This window comes from Sinohyriopsis cumingii, chromosome 7, assembly GCF_028554795.1.
Source record: "Sinohyriopsis cumingii isolate HCF-2022 chromosome 7, ASM2855479v2, whole genome shotgun sequence".
NCBI classification, from domain to species: Eukaryota; Metazoa; Mollusca; class Bivalvia; order Unionida; family Unionidae; genus Sinohyriopsis; species Sinohyriopsis cumingii.
The window spans coordinates 78,494,767-78,515,611 of NC_142967.1; the positions used below are offsets into that span (position 1 = coordinate 78,494,767).

At 38.1% G+C, this 20,845-nt stretch overlaps 1 protein-coding gene across 1 annotated transcript in view; it reads left to right on the forward strand.

Moving 5' to 3' along the window:
- LOC149795584 (uncharacterized) overlaps window positions 1-20,205 on the forward strand; it is a 35,902-nt gene extending 15,697 nt beyond the window's left edge. The window contains exons 4-5 of the mRNA XM_089963821.1: window positions 16,926-17,300; window positions 18,576-20,205. Of these exons, the coding sequence (XP_089819947.1) occupies window positions 16,926-17,300; window positions 18,576-19,150 (950 nt within the window). The 3' untranslated portion in view covers window positions 19,151-20,205. The remainder of the gene's footprint in view (window positions 1-16,925; window positions 17,301-18,575) is intronic.
- The last annotated feature ends 640 nt before the right edge of the window (window positions 20,206-20,845 follow it).

Below are 20,845 nucleotides of genomic sequence, written 5' to 3' on the forward strand. Positions count from 1 at the left end.
AAGAGTAGACCTAACATGATAAATCACGCAAGATGTCTACTCAGCTATACAGGGCAAACCGACAAAAAAAGAGTAGAATTCGTATGGATCCACTCTCACATACAAATTACGGGAAACCAAAAAATGGATGGAGATGCTAGACTCAATCTCAATTAATCCATGCTAGAAAAAGAACAAGAACAAAAAACATCGACTACCGCATCACAGAAATAAATAGCATCATCCAGAACAAACTTAAAGCAAAATGGCAAGAACAGTGGGTTAAGTCCACATCAAAAAGACAACTATAGAAAGGAGAAAATGAAAATTAAGTATTCGGCCTTCAAAAATCCATACGATTAACTGTAATAAATAGGATATGAATGAATATAACCCTCTTAGCAGCATGTTCGGGAAGATATACAAAAGGATAAAAAGTACAAACTTCCCATACTGCCCAGTTCCAGAAACAGTCACAAAGATGTGCTAAACATACGACCCTACAACGATCAAGAAAAACCAGATTTACAAACCAAGCAGGAAAACATAGGAGAAGGCAGCACATTACCGGAGTTACTAGAAGCATGAAACAACAGCATAGGGAGGACATTATAACACCCTGGAATTTATACGTAAAACAGGAATAAGAGGGAAAAATTAAATTTAAAAAATAAAGAATAGCCTGAAGGAACCGGAAATACGAGGTCCATATTATATTGTAATAAATTTGGAGTATTTTTATATAGCTCTCCATTTAAAGGATTTCTTAGATTTTGTGATTATTTGTTTTATTTTGGGTAATCCGTGTTGGAGAAATAGTCATCAGCACGAATAATTAGCCAATTACCAGACGCAAACGTCACAGAGTACAATGTTGATGAGATTTCATGATGGCATGGCATGAGTTCAGACTAGAGCCACATAAGTGTCACGACGTGAAATACTGGCGCTACCATACGGAAATGTATTAAGGACAAACCATGCAGTTGTGAGGTTGACAGGCAATTGTGAAGTTGTGATGTAAATGTGTAGTTGTTATACTGTGGTCATGCATTAATTGGAGGAGAATTATGTATAGTTTGGACGCGTTTGAATTTCCAGTTTACAATATTGCTTATGCATACATATATATATATATACATATATATATATATATATATATATATATATATATATATATATATATATATATATATATATATATATATATATATATATATATATATATATATCCAAGCTACAACAAAACGATAGTCACAAATGTCGTACGGGGCAGCTTTATAACAAGGACTATATAAATCGTGGCTGGTTTTTAAAACAATAAATCCAATATTAGATAAGAAATAAAAACCATTTTTAAAGGGGGGGGGGTCATTAACAAGATATCAGACGCAAACACGCACGCGCGCAATATCCTTGAAATGTGCATGTATATATGTATGCATGAATGTACATGTAGGTAGCATTAATTGAATGTTTGTGCATGCAAATGTTTGTTTCATTGTGTGCGTATCAAGAGTGCCACCATCAATGTTTGTAACACACTAAAACGTTTACGTATGTACTTACTAACTGCCAATTGGCAAATAAAGATCATTCAAGCCTTTGCCCCTTTTGCCAATTTAGAATCATCTTTTTCTCTGGAAAAAAGTTCATTCACTATTCACTATTCACCTTCCTTACTGCTAATCGGAAGGTGTTTTCGAAGGTCTCGCTGAGAAAAAAAAATGCCTCAGTTCAATGTTGAGGCAGCCCGAGAGTACATTTTCTTAAAACAAGCAAATCAGCCGGGACGGCAAGCATCTTTCCGCAGCTGAGACGGCAGGGACAGCTGATGGCCGTGAGGCCGAACCGAAGCCTTCAGAGTTTTATTCACCCTCGTCCAAAAATAAACCAATAATGCAAACTGTTGTTCATATGCCGCTCGCTTATAAATATCTATAGCTTATTGCACGCCACGGCAGCCGTCGCACAACGGGTTAGAAGATGGCACCTTGAGGTTCACCTGCCATTTATTTTTTTTAGCCCGCGGGGCCACTGGAAATACCTATGAATTATTCGTTTTCTATCAGAGGTTGCACAGAACGTTGCTTTGGTATCGCTAAAATGGTAGGCTATAAGTCGTATAAACCTGGAATCGCTGCGTGTTATTCCAAGATCTTCGTTTAGCCGAAGTACATCTAATGAAGTGTATCAGGCCGACATACTATATTTTCAACACTATTACGTTGCAAGATCAAATAATGCTCTGTAAAAGTACGCGGTTAAGGTGGCAGACGTCGCTAACAAGGACAATGATGCAAAGCCACTAAACGCAAATGACTCTTTAAGCGTCGCCAGGGTTATAGAATATAGAAACGCTGAACTTGACAGTGACCAAAGCTCATCCGATTTTATCCTGGCCGTGAATTCATGGGCGATGTAACGAATATGACGTGCATGTTCACCGTGGGCAGAAATACGTTTATCGCTTGCAATTCATTGTTGAGCACTTTAATCGCAGTCTGCAGGGGATGACCGTAACAGACAGTGGGCCAAATGTCTGTCTGACCTTGTCCAGGCGCTCAAGAAGGAACTGAGAGGCTTATGAGGCCTGATAGGTTATGAGGCCTGATAGGGCGATATAGGCTGCCCCCAGTATTTTGCTTTAACGTACGCTGCTATGGTCAACCTTTGGCTAAATTATGGGACTTTGTTTACCGTTACAACCTTCGTAAATATTTTAAAGGAAAAATACGGGTTTCTATAACCATTCGCATAGTTTTCTCTTTTTGATAGCGTTACAGACTATCTTTACGCACTCTGCACTATGCACTTTCCGCCTCTCAGCCCCCATTTTATGCTTACCAGTGCGCATTGGTAGTCGCTAAAATCATTTGCTCTCACCTTATTTTGTGTCCGGGGTCAAAGGATAGTCATTGACTAAATGGTACAGCTCTGGTGGGCACTCGATAACCGTCACTAGAATGTACCCTGTTTTGCTGTAGGTATGGCGATTTTCCGCGTCTTGGAAGTGACCTCCGTTTTACTTAGCTTGTAGAACCCTCCTACTGGCAGGAACTGCGTTAATGCCCACCATGCAGATTATCTGCGTCAAAGTTCACAATCCATCTTATAGGCTTGCTTGGGTCGTATTCACTGTAGTTTGGAATGCTGGCCTTAGCGTACCTGCGGCTGACTATGGAAACGCCACCCAATATTCCGCCTTTCTATGAAAAGGTAAATATCTACGTCGGTCAATAGACATAGTCTTTCCTTTGTAATTTTTAGCCGCGCATCCCAGATCATGCCCAACGCATAGTTATATGTCATAGCGTCCCATCACCATCTCGGTGAAGGACTCAAATCGTCTGCCAAAATTAGCAAGTAGTACCAAATGGTCTTCCACTGGATACCTAATCCATGCAAAGATGACCTGCCAGCGTCTTTTTTATATTTTATTGTGCAGTTCACATTGTCTTCGGCCAGATACAATGCCGACAGTATGGTCCATTAAAAACTGCGTTTTTCCTCGTTTTGCACATTTATAACTGAAGGGAGAGGAATGCATTTTGGTTTTCGGTTACGTTCCTGCCGCTCCCGTGGAAAATACACAAATACAGTGTAACAGATCTCACAACTCGCAATCCTATGCCCACTCACGTAAAAATTTCCAATTCTTTCCAGGATTGTTGCAGTGGTTTGCTCCACAGTTTCTTCCGCATTATCTGCCTTTAGCAGAACCACAGATCTAGAGTGAAAGTGAACACTATATCCGATTAACCTCCTGTTGTAGGTGCATCCCTTTCATGCGCTCATGTCAACACCAGTTCGAACTTCACGCCGCCAATCTCCTCAACTATTTTCGTGAACCGAACCAGCTCGAACTCTGGAAAGCGATCCATCATCACCTCCTTCCTTTTGTTTTGCCGCTGCTGAAGTCGTTCCATATGGCTTAACTTGCCGTTTAGCCACAGTCCCGCAAGAGGCAGTGTGCAGGGTGACGCGAGGAGCGACTCGTTGGGCAGTTCGCTGATCCGAACGCTTTCATAGAAAATGTTGTGTCTCCTTTCGTTGCTAGGACGTCTGCGATTTTGTGGGAGGTGCTTTCTCGTATTCTTCTTTTATCCTTTTTATGACCACCTCGCGGGCTGATCTGGCCTCTTTCAGCAATTTGCCGATTAACTCGTTTGACTTTTTCGCTGAGCTTCGCGCAAGACCTTGGCTTTCCCGAAAAACTCATTGGCGAATGCAATCTGCTCTGCAAGTTCAGACTTTGCCATCTCAGACATCTTTACAAACAATCTTCGCTCGATGAACTCCACAAAATATTTTCCTCAGCGAAAATATATAATATCGCACCTGCTCTGGAGCAAATCATGCAAAAAAATCTTTGTAATTTTTACGGCCTAGTGTTAATCTGTAATTGCATTGTCAACATGCCAGGCACTAAATTAATAGCTTTGACCCCGGTTATTGGAACGAATCGAGGAAGTGGAGGAAAATTAATCAAGTTTATGATATATATCGCATCTATGGGAAAATACATTTTCTACTTGGGAGAAAAGTAGTCTATATACATCGCCACATTGCTATAAAAAAAAAAATCATCGCCTTTGTGGTGATATCAGCTTTTTCCATTACTTTTAAATTTAGTATCCCATTATGAAATATTTAATAAATAGAGGTTATTTACGTTTCATGAGTAGATATAAGAAACTATTAATGAGTGAAGATGAATCATTGTAATGTTACGAGTGGCGATGCGAAAATAAAAATAAGAAGTTTGCAGTCTAGTTCCCTAAACAGAGGCTTCATCCTAATTCTGATAGTCATTTCATTTCAGTTTCCAATAAACGCTTACCCACTACAAACTTTCTCAATTGTTTTCATGCTTAGTTATGAGTTCGACGACAGCTAAAATCAATAATTAACGAATTTTCTGTATTATACATATAATCGAAAGCATTACCCTAAAATCTGTACCGTTTGTCATCTAGTGTATGGGTGACACTCAATAGCGAATAAAACCAGGTCATATTAAGTTCAATTAACGACAATTCTCGCCATTGTATTCATTGTTTGATGGCACCTCGCGATTGCTTGGATAAGTGTGCAGTGTTTACATATTATGTGCATGATCCGTTCAACCTGAGAGAGAGAGAGAGAGAGAGAGAGAGAGAGAGAGAGAGAGAGAGAGAAGAAGAAGAAGAAGACAAAAAAAAAAAAAAGAAACTGAAAGACAAAAAAAGAATTTGATTCAATCTGGAAACGTGTCTTATCCAATGGCAGATACAACTGATATTTTCCGAATGGACAAAGAAAGTAGTTCCAAAAAGGTTATCGCTACTGTGGTACTACCACTTGAATCGCTACTGTAGTAGTACAACTTTAATCACCACTGACACCAATATTCTACAACGTGACACCTTGAAACTATTTCTTTAAAACAGAAAATCATTCCAATGAATACGGTGCATTAGAAAATCAGACTCACCTTCTAACATTGTATTGAACAACAAAACATTTACCACCAAGGCTTGCAATAAATCTCAGTATGTACCATCAACGAAAAGTCGGATATTACTGACAAGACGTCAGCCTGAACTTAGACGATAGTTCATTACACGATGGTGTCCACGTCAATAATGTCAAAAATGGTTGACCACAGACCACATCGTTCGGACTTAGAACATGCTGTGGTGCATAATTCTGGGCATACATTTAAAATATCTGATTTCTTTTATTTGCCATAGATACTGTAATAATTCAATATATTATTAACAACTTTGAATTATAGGTTGTAAACTAAAATAATTGCCGTATTTCAGGGCAAATTGAGGGCTTCTATTATGCAATGCTCAACGGAATACTTTCGCACTTTTAATTAACCGACATAAGATAAATAAAACTATTTTACCTGTATAGATTATAATTTGCTCGTTGATTGCTTAAAGCGGCTTTATATAACAAAATTAATTGGATGTAATTTCCTAAAAAAAAACAAACATGAATTGATTACTCACCGACAAACGTGATATCTAGTTTTAGTAAACAAAACATTGGGGCTGAACTTCTCGGTTGACAAAATGAATCGTTGCCGCTTCTTTTGTGCCAAATTAAGTTGATATACGGGCGATGTTTATTGTGTGCACTTATCTAAAAGGCGCGGATTTAGGTCATCGGTCAGGATTACGTAAGGCGATTAGATCTATATAAAGACCCTTTCTATTTATACATTAAATGAAACTACCTAATAATGATATCATTTTCCGTTAATAAACTATTGTTTAATTAATACATCACAACTGCAACAAATAGAATTAAGTAGAACTGGTCGTGTTGAAATTCAAGAAAGCTCGGTGAATGTGTAGGTCCTTACAACGTTTCCTTGTCACAGAATAGCATGGCAGTAGGCGGAAACTCGGGTAAGTTTATACCGTTGTCATGGACACTGCACTATTAACATTATTGACAATAGTGATGGTAGTATATTTCTTTTAGTACTTATGATTGGTTGGTAACATGAGTTGCAGCCGCAGTAGTAGTAGGAGCAGTAGTAGTAGTGGTGGTAGTAGTGATAGCACTAGTAAGAGTAGTAGTAGTAGTGATATTAGTAGTAGTGGTAGTAGTAGTAGGAGGAAGAGGAGGAGAGGAGATGAGATGAGGAGTAAAACGATAATAGAAGTGAGAGTAAATACTGCCCATTTTACTAGTCATAACTAACATTATTTTCAGCTGTAGTATCAAAAGTAAATGCTGTTATTACATCATTAGTAGTAATTGTATATCTTCTCTAATCTACTCAAAGGACTTGTACAAGAAAAAATCTTTTTAAAGAAGACCTTGATCAGCACCTGGTCATTGTAATAGATTTTGTTTTTCTTGTGACACTGCGTACTGTTGCTTTCCGTTTATCTTGAACTTGAATATGTTATGTTTTATGTGTGATGGAAAGTTCATATGTTTAGTAAATATATAGTTTGATCACATTCCTTTAAGTTGAATATCTAGGACAAATATTTTGATCAAACTGAAAGCCACATCATTATTTTTTATTTAATTTTATTACCAAAAATAATTTGACAACGTTAGTTTTATTGATTATTGCCCTAAGAGGAGGCGGGAATAATGTAAACAGTAGTTAGTGAACATTAATTGTGTTGGTTAGGGCTTAAACAGGAGGGGGAATATAGTGTTCAAACTTAACATGTTACAAACTTATTCCACTGATGTTTCATTGCTATTGGGATTATTTTCACTAGTCGAATAGTATGTCAGAAAAGAGACACTTAGAAAAGAGAAATGACGCTGGTTTTCAAAAGCATGAAGATGTGGGTAACGACATTGTTAGATATTTACCTAAAACTTTTATTTGATATTATGGCACAGTTCTATTTTATCCTGATCATCAAAGGAATCCTTACACCACACCGGTGACCTAAGTGGTTAGAGCGTTCGCTCAAGATGTGGTAGGTCGCGGCTTTGAACCCCGGCCGAGTCATACCAAAGACTTATAAAAAATGATTCTAACAGCTGCTTCGCTAGGCGCTCAGCGTTAAGTGGTTAGTATTAGGACTGGTCGGCTTGGTGTCAATTATGCGGCATGATGTCCCAGTGCTAGACATCACTATAAACTGCCACAATGCAGATATCGTAGCTAGATGACTGAAAAATTGTTACAGCTACGTTAAAAATCCAACACACACACACACAGAAAATGGTCTGATTCATACAGTTCTTTCTCACAGCATAACGAATGCATTAAAACATGTAACAAATCTAACGCTTTACGGCACATCAATGCTTTGAAAGTTATATCGTGCCGAGATAAATAAAGTGCCCTGCGTAAGGGTACAAGACGTAAACTGATACACGCTGATGTTGCCATGAGTGTAAAAGCAAAACCACTTAGACACCGCGGTTCCAAGATAACGTTTGAAAATGGGTCATATCAATGACTAGAACTTCATCGATTAAATTCAGCCCCGAGATTAGCCAGAGAGAGAGAGAGAGAGAGAGAGAGAGAGAGAGAGAGAGAGAGAGAGAAGAAACTGATACCAGTATAATCAACTAATTCAGAAATTCGATCCTTTGCCGAGAGTAACAGCACCTGTACCCAATATATTAAGAAGTATATATACTCCCAGGATGGTTTGGGGAAGAGGTCAAAACACAACCCAAAACAGTACAGCAACAATATACAAAAAAGTCCTTAAGCTGCCCAGAGAACAACAACTCAGAACAATCAAACACCTTGAAGAAGACCTTACATATTACGGGTTTTATATAAACAGGGCATACAAACTCAAGAATTCCCGAAAACGGGAAACACCAATTGATATAATCGAATTCAATACCACCCCCACCCCCCAACCAATGGTAAGATTAGGTCCCTACGGAAAGCTATACAAACTGGAAAATTACAAAAACAAACCACGCTTTTGTGGGAACTAGCTCTTGCAAAAACAATTCAAAATGCGACCACTCTCGGGGCACGTATAAGGGGCGGTGCAGGAGGAAAGAAATTAAATGCGCTAACTGTATTTGACCTCACCACCATAAATCATATGAATGCCCCCTAGCTGCTCGTGAATTTGCTATAGTACAACATATGGATTCGAACCACACATCATATAAAGAAGCAAGACTAAATATCATTTAAAATTCGAAAACCCCGCCCCCACCCCAAAAAAAAAAAAACCCACAAATTTAGAACTGAACATAACCACCAATCAAACAAAACAGATCCCCCCCAACAAAAAACAAACACTAGCGAAAATGAGAATAAAGAAACCAGGAAAACTAACATAAGCTAAACAGCACTACCCAAACCAAACACACACCCTACAATATCTTCTAGTATGCATTATAATAATAACCAGGCACCCAGATATCAAACAAACCAATTACCCAAATCTACTAGCACACCAGAGGAAAGGAATTATCAAGCCACCAAATCAAATAAGTACTCTACAAATGTTGTCCTCCGGTTCATTAGTGAATTTTCTAATAGCATTGTACGAAATACAAAGAATGATCATGTCGCAATCGACATGACTCATCAAGTGCTAACAAAAATAATAAACAAATTCTTTCCCAATCCAAACTCGAGATCATAGTAAACCATACCCAAATCATAAAAATAGTATAAAATATCAATAATCAATATGTATCCCACTTAACGTAAATGCTTGATACTGTGGCAGTGGAACTGCCGCAGGATCATTAAGAATATTCCCGAGCTAATCCAAAAAATAAACTCAAACAAATCTAAACCTGACATTATCTGCTTACAAGAAATCCATCGAACTCGGACCTCTAAGACCACCCCCAAAATTCCAGGATACTCAACTGTATATACTAAAAATAGAACAAACGGTAAATTAAAAGGGGGCTAGCAACTTATATTACTGACTCACTTCCAAACACCTCATAAGTTACCCTAGATCAAAAACCAAGACGCACCTGAACAAATAGAAATTCAAACCATCATTATTAACACTGGCCAGCATACTATAAAACTGCTAAACGTATATGACCCAGGCGGGAGATAATAAAACAGCAATCAATCACTATACAAAAATGACCACTGACAAAGAGGAAAATCTTATCATATGAGGAGATTGTAACGTCCATAACGTAAGATGGGGAGGAATAACACAAAACCTAAGGGGAAAACTACTTGAAAAATGGACAACCGAATCCAATCTAGTTATCCTTAACAATGGAGCAAGTTCAAGATTAGACCCCATCAAATGTGCTCTATCAGCAATCGACCTCACCATAGTCACTCCTAAATTGGCCCAAATCTCAGATTGGGAAGTTGATCAAAGCAGCACCCTTGGAAGCGATCACTTCCCTATCCTACTCACCCTCAATATAATGATACAAACACACCCAACTAACAACATACCAAGGTGGATGTGTGACAAAGTCGATTGGGATAAATTTAAAATCGCCCTCTCTACAATAACTCTAGCAGATCTTTATAATGATAGCATCGATCAATACACTCTAAATGTAATGAACGCCCTAACTGAGGCAGCTAAAATAAGTATACCCAGAATAGGATTACAACAACTTAAACCCACTGTCCCATGGTGGAACGATGAATGTAAAGTAGCTCAAAAAACTTTAATAAAAAGACCCTTAATCGATTTAAACACACAGAGAACTCCAACGACTTTAGGATTTACAAAAAATATGGAAAAATAAATGAAAACAATACTCCAGAATGCAAAAGAAAAATCGTGGCAAGCCTTCTGCTCTAATATAAACTTAAAAACCAACGCAAAATAGGTATGGGATAAGATAAAAACAATAAAGAGGAAAAGCAAGCAACCAACTCCCAAACTGATTGGAAATCTAACCAACAAAGAATAGGCAAACTGCTTGGCATCACGCTTTGCAAACATGAGCAGCAACTCCAACCATACCCAATAATTCCAAGAACACCGCCAAAATGTAGAACAAAGTATCCTAACCTCTTCTTCGACCTAGGATCCAAACAATCTAAATTAAATGAGGACTTCAAAATAGCAAAATGCATAGCTGCACTTGCGAAGAAAAAGGCAACCTCACCCGGAGAAGACCAACTTGGCTATGAAATATACAAACACATCCCAGAAAACATACCCGAAATCATACTAGATCTGCTTAATAATAGCTGGCGGAAGGGCCAACTTCCCAAAAGTTGGAAAAAACTATCGTCATTCCAATACCCAAACCTGGAAAACACTCAAATGACATCAATGCATATAGACCCATATCTCTAACTGATAACACTGGTCAACAGTGAAATCATTACTGACTTGAAAAGGCCCTAATCTGTAATATTTTGGTGTGCCGAACACGAATATAACCGTGAAAAATTTGTATTGGCTCTCGTTTTGAAGATATTCATATACCTCATTTTCTATGTTTCACTGTGTAAATTTCTCTAGTAGGACTGCAGCAACATCCGGAATAATGATGTAACATTGCATAATACCATCATGCTCACATCATCCACAGTTGATTGCATCATTTTCTGATGCAATGCAATACTAATGCCATGCGGCTGCTGAAGTAAGTTGACGTCAGCAGTGTACTATACATGTGTAGGCCTATTATACTAATGCCAGGCGGCTGCTGAAGCTGACGTAAGCAGTGTACTATATAAAGCCCAATCAGATAGGTTCAGCATTTAAAATATTTTAGACGTTGTGCGAGACAGTTCAAGCTACTGTTACATAAAACTTATTATTTTATCCATTTACGTACAATAAAGAACAGTAATGCCTCGAAAGTGTGTTAATACCGCGGACAATTTTTGCTATATTTGTGGGGAAGTGACATTTGCCAACCAGAAGAAAAGTATCAATTCTCAAGTGAAGAAGGCATATCATCTTTACTTCGGATGCAAGGTTGGTGACCAAGACAAGCCTTGGGCTCCGCATATATGCTGTGCTACATGTACAACACAGCTTTCACAGTGGTTGAATTGCAAAAGGTCATCAATGCCGTTTGCAGTCCCAATGGTGTGGAGAGAGCCAAGCAACCACCTAAATGACTGTTACTTCTGCTTGGTTCCTCCTCTTTCCGGCGGAATAACGAAGCGAAAGAAGTCGAGAATAGTCTACCCAAACATTCCGTCTGCATTGAGACCAGTTCCACATGGTGAGGGACTTCCTATTCCAGAACCTCCAGCAGAATATTCTCTTGATTCATCTGACGAAGACAAAGGTGAGTCGACCTGTTCTTCTCCTGGTCCATCAGCATGCAGTGATCCAGATTTTCACTGTGGTGCATCATCAACCCCACACAGAATAACACAGGAAGAACTAAATGACCTGATTCGTGATTTGGACTTATCAAAGAACAAGGCAGAATTGCTAGGATCAAGACTCCAACAATGGAATCTTCTAGAAGAAGATGTCACAATTACTGCATATCGAAAGCGCCACCAGCAATTGGAGCCTTTCTTCAGAAAGGAAAGTAATCTGATATTCTGTTCCGATATTGAGGGCCTCATGAATGCTTTAAAAATCACTCATGACCCACAAGAATGGAGACTATTTGTGGACTCTTCGAAACTGAGTCTCAAGGCTGTGCTTTTGCACAATGGAAACATTCTTCCATCTATTCCAGTAGCGTATGCTGTCCACATGAAAGAGACATACGATAACTTAAGGCAGCTACTGAATTCCATTGAGTATAACAAGTACAGCTGGCACCTCTGTGGTGATTTGAAGGTAGTTGCCCTTTTAATGGGACTGCAGCAAGGATATACAAAATACATGTGTTTCTTATGCGAGTGGGATAGCCGAGCAAGGGAAATGCACTACATGAGGAAGGAATGGACTCACAGGCAGAATGTAGCCATTGGAGAGAAGAATATCCAACACCCAGCTCTGGTTGAGGCTCAGAAAATCTTGCTACCACCCCTTCACATCAAACTAGGTTTGATGAAGAACTTCGTGAAAGCCATTGACCGGACTTTGCCAGCATTCCGATACCTGCATGAAAAATTCCCTCGACTCAGCGAAGCAAAGATTAAAGAGGGAGTTTTTGTGGGTCCTCAGATTCGAGAGCTTTTCAAAGATGACCGGTTCAACGACTTGCTGGAAGGTGACGCGAAACAAGCATGGAATGCTTTTCGCCTAGTTTCTACAAACTTCCTCGGAAATGTTAGGGCAGAAAACTATAAGGAACTAGTAGAAGACATGTTGATGAAGTATAAGAAACTTGGCTGCAATATGTCTCTAAAGATTCACTTCCTTCATTCCCATTTGGATTTCTTTCCTAGCAACTGTGGTATTGTTAGTGATGAACACGGCGAACGTTTTCATCAAGATATCGCAACAATGGAACAAAGATACCAGGGAAAATGGTCCACTACAATGCTGGCTGACTACTGCTGGACACTCCTCAGAGATGCTCCCGAACAGCTGTACAAGAGACAGGCGAAGAAATCTAAGATGTAGTCAATGACTTGAGTTTTTATAGGTAGGCTATTACAGTTGACCTTTTACTATTGGAATGCATTTCGTTATGTAAACATTAATTTCTTGCAGATTACAAAAAAACTAGAGCCAATTTTGCAATTTGACTGTCATATTCGTGTTCAGCACATAAAAATTGATAAGAATTGACTAATTTTATTTCAGTAACATGACTTTTGTAAAAATTTGTTGTCCAGTGTTATATGCAGAATAATGGAAACAATGATTCATGACAGACTAAAATACCAACACTAAAACAGAAGCCATTATGTTCTCGCCACACAATAGAAATACGATAGAATACCCTAAACTACACATACAAGGGAAAATAATAAAATTTGTCAAAATAGCCAAATTCCTACGAATGTTCCTTGATGAAAACCTAACATGGAAACACCACATTAAAGAGCTCACCCAAAAATGTAAAGCTGATCTAAGTCTAGTAAGAAACCTCAAGGGAACTACATGGGGACAAACCGAGAAACGCTTTTAACAATATAAAAGGCACTTATAAGAGCAAAAATAGATTATGGATGCCAAGTCTATGCATCAGCTAACCAAACATCACTTAGTAAACTAGATTCCATACAACATAAGGCACTAATCATTTGCACTGGAGCACTAAACTCAACCTCCCTTAAAGAGCCCCAAAAACTAACAGGAGAACTACCACTGCAGCTAAGAAGAAACAAAAGCATATTAAGATATGCCGTACGAGTTTCGATCCACAAAACAAGCCACCCCACAAGGAAAGTTGTCCAACAAAGTAATATCCCTTTCATTAAAAAAACTGAAACCACAACCACCCGGTGCAAAATAAAATTCATGAACTAACTAAAGATCTTATCCTACCCACTCTACAAGCTGATCAATGCAGTTACCCCGGCCCAACAACATGGACGGCAGGTAACCCTGATTGTAACACAATAGCCCTTACTTATGGCAACAAAACAAGATCAGGTACATGATATAAGGACACAAATATTAGCCGAGCTAGAAGAAAAATACATAGGTTACACCAAGATATACACCGATGGCTCAACAATTACAAAACCGTCCAAACTCATGCGGCAATAGTAATCCCTGAAACCAGCACAGAATTCGGAGCTAGATTACCCGACACCTGCTCCATTTACACAGCCGAATTCTGGGCCATTATTGAAGCTCTAAAATGAATGGATCCAACTAACACTAGACAAGCAGTTATCATTAGCGACTCCCTTAGCGTTATCAACTCGATTAAATCAATCCACTCTATCACAAGAAGCAACTTCCTGAAAGAAACCAACCACTTAATTAAACAACTGCTAAATAACAAACATATAATAGAGTTCATGTGGGTGCCCTCCCATATCGAACTAGCAGGTAACGATAAAGCAGACCAAGTAGCTAAACAATATCTCCATGAACCTGACCCATTGCAGTATAATACAGCGTCCAAGAATTGTATAGCATCATCAGAATTAAAATCGACAATAAGTGGCAACAACAATGGTATAGCAGCAAAAAGGGACGCAAGCTATACTCCATACTAAATAAGGTCGCAAGACTTACCAACCCACCACAACTCGTTAGAAGTCAGGATGAAAAATTTATCAGTAGGATACTAATAGGCAAAACTTAATTAACCAGCAGCTTTTGGAAATATTTGACAATCAACATAAACTCAAATGGAAAATGCCCACACTGTCCACTCCAAGAAGATTTAGAACATGTTTTAAACACCCGCCATAAGTATGAAACCCAAAGAACTAGGTTTAGGACTAAACAACATAAAATAGGGTCCACACCGACCTATCCAGATTTCCTCAAAGAACAAAACTTAAATAAGGACATTACTTATAAAAATATTATAAACATCCTCGCCGACATCGGGAATAAAGGGGGGTTTAAACAAAAGTGTATGACCCGCTAAACAATAAATAAATACCATTCAATTAATTATAACTAGGGGACAGGCTAACAAACTAAATGTAAGGAACAAGAAGACCAGATGTCTTTGACATGTTGACATGTCTTAGCCACCCGAGTATTCGGCAAAGATATATGTCTTATCAAAATAGATTTAGCCTGAAAATAACATCACATAAATAACTCTATCCACAGGCTAGGATACTAATCAAAACAAAATAAGTCCAAACCTACCAAAAACTAGTAGACAGGGTAACACCTTAAAATTAGGGAATATATAAGAACAGATGTCTTTGACAAGTCTCAGCGACTCAAGTATTCTGCAAAGATATATGTCTTATCAAAAGAGATTTAGCCTGAAAGTAAAATAACATCACATAAATAAAACAAAATAGGAACCATTATCATAACTAGTAGGCTAATAAACTTCAAATTAGAGAATAAATAAGATCAGATGTCTTTGACATGTCTTAGCAACCCGAGTATTCGGCAAAGATATCTGTCTTAATTAAATAGACTTAGCCTGAAAATAAAATAACAACATACTAATAGCTTCATCCAAAATACTTGGAAAATAAATCATACATAAATATAGATTAACAAGTACTTAGCCCAACCCAAAACCCACACATATAGAAACAAATAAACTGCAATAACCCTTAATCTAAATTTTTTTTAAAAATATTCTTTTCTTGTATTTTTTTCTTTCTTTAAAAAAAATTAATTGATTATTTTTCTAGCTCACCACAATCCTACATGAAATTAAGGACACTAACACCTTTTCCTACCGCAAGGTCGCCGCAGATTATATGTAGTACAACAAACGCAACTATAATAAGGCACAGCCTCTCCTCGAGGCAATAAAACAATTAGAACACCTAGATAAGACCCCAAAAACTAGAATATATAAGGTGGTCTAAAAAGCCCAAGACCATCAGGCCCCGTTGCACAAGGCGGCAAAGTCTATCAAGATAGGAAAACTTACTATAAGCCCAATATTCATACCTATAAGGTGGTCCAGACCCAAAAAGGCCCGTTGCACAATGCGGCAACCAAATACCTAGCGAAGCTAGTTAGGACCCTAAACTTCGGAATATATCAGGTGATCCAAACCCCAAGGACCATCAGGCCCAGCTGCACAAAGCGGCGTACCCTTAAGCCTAGGAAAGTTTAAATAACCATACACGAAAGGGTGAACCCAAACAAAGAACCACCCCACCCAAATCAGACTCAGTAGATAAAGTTTAAATAACCCTACAGACTATCACTAAGCAGTCACTGGTGCGGTACTATCTCTTAAAAAAAAAAACACGGCACAGAATATATCTCCAAAAATCCGTCAAGACGACAATTCATTAACCTTTTGGCAAGGGAGTCAAAAAATGTATCCCCTGGATAAACCAAGGTGCCTTCCTGGTGAGCAGGCTCCTCCCTGACCGAACCTTCTTCGTCGCCACCGCCGGACATTAAATTAACAAGCGTGCATAGCACATATTAAATACATTAAGGGATAGGCACTTTTTCCTCCCTGCATGAACAATTAATTAACCCTACACATGGGAATAAAAACCCAGATGTCCCGATGTGACGTCATAGTGGCGACCAATTGCTACTGGCGTCACATACTGCTTGGTTGACACCTAGCGCAGCTAATGCAGACTGAATTGCTACCTTTAACTCGAGTGTGTGCTGGGTCTATCCACACTCTAGTATAGCCTTACATTCAGGTCGCTAGGGTCTATGAAGCCAGTCATATTGACCCAAGACATGATGGCTCATTTAAATAGTGCCTTTTATGCACAGTAATGCCTGGGGGATGAAGCTCTAATTCCTTCCCCCGGGATCAATTAAATATTCCTCTTATGGACATTAACCAGGCATATATGCCCGTATGGGCGAAAACGTCTACAATTTAAATGATGATGAGTGGGGAAGAGGGAGAGGATGATTTACCGTACATTCTTTTTCTTGTTTGTTTTCTCCTTTCAGTTTTTACTATTTACTGGTAAGCTAGACTAATCTATGCAAATGAAGCATCGATTGATCATTTTATCATTATTATCATTCAAGATGTTGAGAAAGGTGGCCGTTCATCCTCTTCTGTGGTTCAAATAAAATTCAAGTGCAACGCATGTCCGAAAAGCAGATGTTTTGGTATTATTAGATGTGCCCTGCTCATCGTTTATTCTGTTATGGGAGCTGGCATCTTCATGACCATCGAAGGCGGCCGACACGAGAACAAGAGTAAGGCCAACATGACTGAAATACGGGCTGAACTGTTATTAACCATTTCCTCAAATGGAAGTGCGTCCAATATGTCAACTGTTGACGCAGTTCTCCAGAAGTATGACTCAGCAGTTATAGAGAACCATATTGTTGGTAATAACGATGGATGGGATTTCTGGAAGAGTTTGTTTTTCGCCACGACAGTGTTCACAACAATTGGTAAGATTCAAGAATCTGGAAATATTGCAAACGTCATAATTGCTTCTTTGCAATTTTATGTCAACGTTTTGCATATGTAAGCTACAAATCAAAACCGAGGAGATCTTGTTTTACGAAAAATAGCAAAAGTAATTCAAAACAATATATGTTTATCCATTTTGAATTTACGACCCTTTCTTTTCTCCACTGAAGTTTAACTGAAAAATTTCCACAATTCCAGTTAAATTTTTTTACTTGAATTCAAATCATTTATTCAAACATAATATCAACTATATTAGAATGTGCAGATAATGTACATGCGCATTATGCGTTTATTTAAATTTGGTTGCCTCTCTGCCCTGTACGAAGGAACTTATTTCTATGTATGATGTTCCTTTATGTTATTTGACGTGATAGAAACTGTACCTCAGTGCTGTCAACCCACCCCCCAAAAATAAAAAAAAATAAACAAGAAATGTGTTGATGAACACTAATTCCATACAACAGTGTCTGAAGACTGATCTTAATGCAATAGCTAGCCAAGATTAACGGACGTCTGTCCATACATACTTATCGACAGACAGACAAAAGTAATAGTGTATATTCATACAACTGCAGGGCCTGATCAGGTTAAATGTTAGCGTGGGGGTAGTTCTAAAATTTCAAAATCGTCCTAACTTTCCTCGAGAGTTCACCAAAACAAGGTTCATGTATCTGTTTACTAAAAGTATGTATAACGCCCAATAACGTGCGCAAGAATAAAACGAAGGTCAAATCTCGAGTGACAGCTGACTGGACGTTTGTGCATGTATTTTTGTTTTTGGACATGCACTGATGAGATAGGGCACATAAATAGTTTTGATTCTATTTGCCATCCCAGTAATACTAGTGGGCATGATAGGGCACATAAATGGTTTTGATTCTATTTGCCATCCCAGTAATACTAGTGGGCATAAGACATGGGTTATATGCCTGATCATTTAACGTTTGTCTTTCCGTCCTACTTGAATTTACAACTTTCTGTTTGATTCCCTTCCGCCACTTGACATGAAATACAAACGGAAATACCAAATGACATGGCCTTATAAAAGATTTCAACGGTGACAAACGTGGAAAATTGACATGAAATACAAACGGAAATACCAAATGACATGGCCTTATAAAAGATTTCAACGGGGACAAACGTGGAAAATTAATAACGATACATAATGTTCTTCATATTCACCTTAAATATTCACTAAAAAAATACTTTTTCCGTGCCTTACAATAGTTAATTTGTATCATAATATTTTTCAGGATATGGAAATAAAGTTCCAGTAACAAAACTCGGGCGTGGCATCACCATGCTGTATGCAGCTTTTGGCATCCCATTATTCCTACTGGTAATGGGGGATGTTGGAGGATATCTAAAAAGTTTATTATGTCGGAAATTACAGAAGTGCTGGTGTTGTAGAATACATGGAAATAAGTGTATGGGAGACACTAAACATAAACCAAACACCGTCGTTATTACCTTGGTTGCTGTCCTGATCCTGATCCTGTATCTATTTATAGGAACGCTCATTTACACACGATGGGAAGCATGGACCTTTTTCGACACATTTTATTTTCTATTTATTTCATTTACTACAATCGGTTTTGGAGACATTGTTCCAGCTCATCCAAAGTTTTTACTAGTCTCATCTCCCTTCTATGTTCTTCTCGGCCTCTCAATTATGGCGATGTGTATAGATCTAATAAAGGATAGCATGAATGAGCTATCGGAACCGCGCGAAAATCCTTCAAAGGCATCCTTGACATATGAGCAATCTCGGCTGCTTGAACAATTTTCAACCATACAAGAAACTTGCAAGCAGGCAGACGATAAATGACAAAAATGAGTTTTTTTGGAATGCGACCGAATTGAGATATATAAATAGCTAGATAGATAGATAAATCGATAAATACTAGAAGATTGGTCTGTTTTTTTATTAATGTTTTACTGTACAGCAACACGCTATGGTTTATTTACCACAGAGACAACTGAATTAAAGCGCATTGCCCAAGTATAGACAACGTTAGACGATCCTGGCTGATCCGATGGTAGGATTCAAACCTGACAGTCTAACCATTGATCCGCCGATGCCTCTGCCTCCATTAGGTGCCTCTCACGACATGCTTGAGTGCGAATTGGGTGTATTCTTCGTACCCAAGTTCATAAAGAGGTTGTACTAGTAGATATTAAACACGGTAAAACATGAATTATTTTTTACACCGATTGTCAGTCGTACATATAATCACCGTGTACCTTAAATCTGCACTGATTACAAAACAGCAATATCTATAAATGAAACTAAACAGCCAATCACGTCGTTAACATAAAATAAAGAGAAATCAGAAACAAATGAAGCCCACTATAACTTCATACAATTATAATCATACTAGTACTATAAACAACTAAATTATCGCCATAAAGTGAAGGCACATGCAATTAGAGAGAGAGAGAGAGAGAGAGAGAGAGAGCAGTTGCGTGCTAAGGGTTGGATCTAACGCCATTTTTCAGTACACGATAGGCTAAATATGACTGAGCCCGGGAAGAACCACTGACCCTCGAGAAGCTACTGACATACTTTCTCATATACCCACATTGGTCGGGTCAAAGGCTCGAACCCCCACGGCAGTGATTGATAAAGGCGACGACCTTACACTATTGGGTACACACACACACACCCCCCCCCACACACACACACACACACACACATCTCTAAGGAGAGAGAGCCAAAGACATACATACATTGCCGTAGATATGGAAGATGAAATTTGTAGCTTCTAATCTCATATGCTGGAGGCACAAACAATAAATGTTCAGTGTTTAATTTTTGTACAATCCAGATTAGGAAAAGTGACGACCATCCTGAAGTCGTTCCACAAGGAGAACAGTTTATATATATATATATATATATATATATATATATATATATATATATATATATATATATATATATATATATATATATATATATATATATATATATATATATATATTATGCTCGATGTCAATTAGTGAGACGGTGCTAAAGTCACAGAAAAGTCAGTTAGTAATCATATTAATTGAGTCCGAAATAACCACACCAAAATAACTAATTAGAAATAACCAATCCAAAATAACCAACCCGAAATAAGCAATCCAAAATAACCAATCCAAAATAAGCAATCCAAAACAACCAATCCAAAAGCGTCCTTCCTGCAACGCAGAAGACAGAAAGTTGCCACCTTATTTAATTAATACCCAAGAGTGCATGGACTATCATTTTGATAGTGTCCACTATTCTAGTTGGTGTCAAGCTCAAAAACCACAAAGGGGATCAAATATTGTTTTGAAGATTTGAAATAGTATCCAATGTTTGATATCAGTACAGAAGAGAAGACTAAAAAAGTGGTATTATCTTAGAATATTATTTTAGAGTAGTCCCGAATTAATTTCTTTTGTTAGTGAATATTATATAATTTGTCCTGTTGTAAAGAAATTGACTGACCTGGACATTATAACCAAAAATATGAATAAGTTTCGGAGAATATCTGGAGAT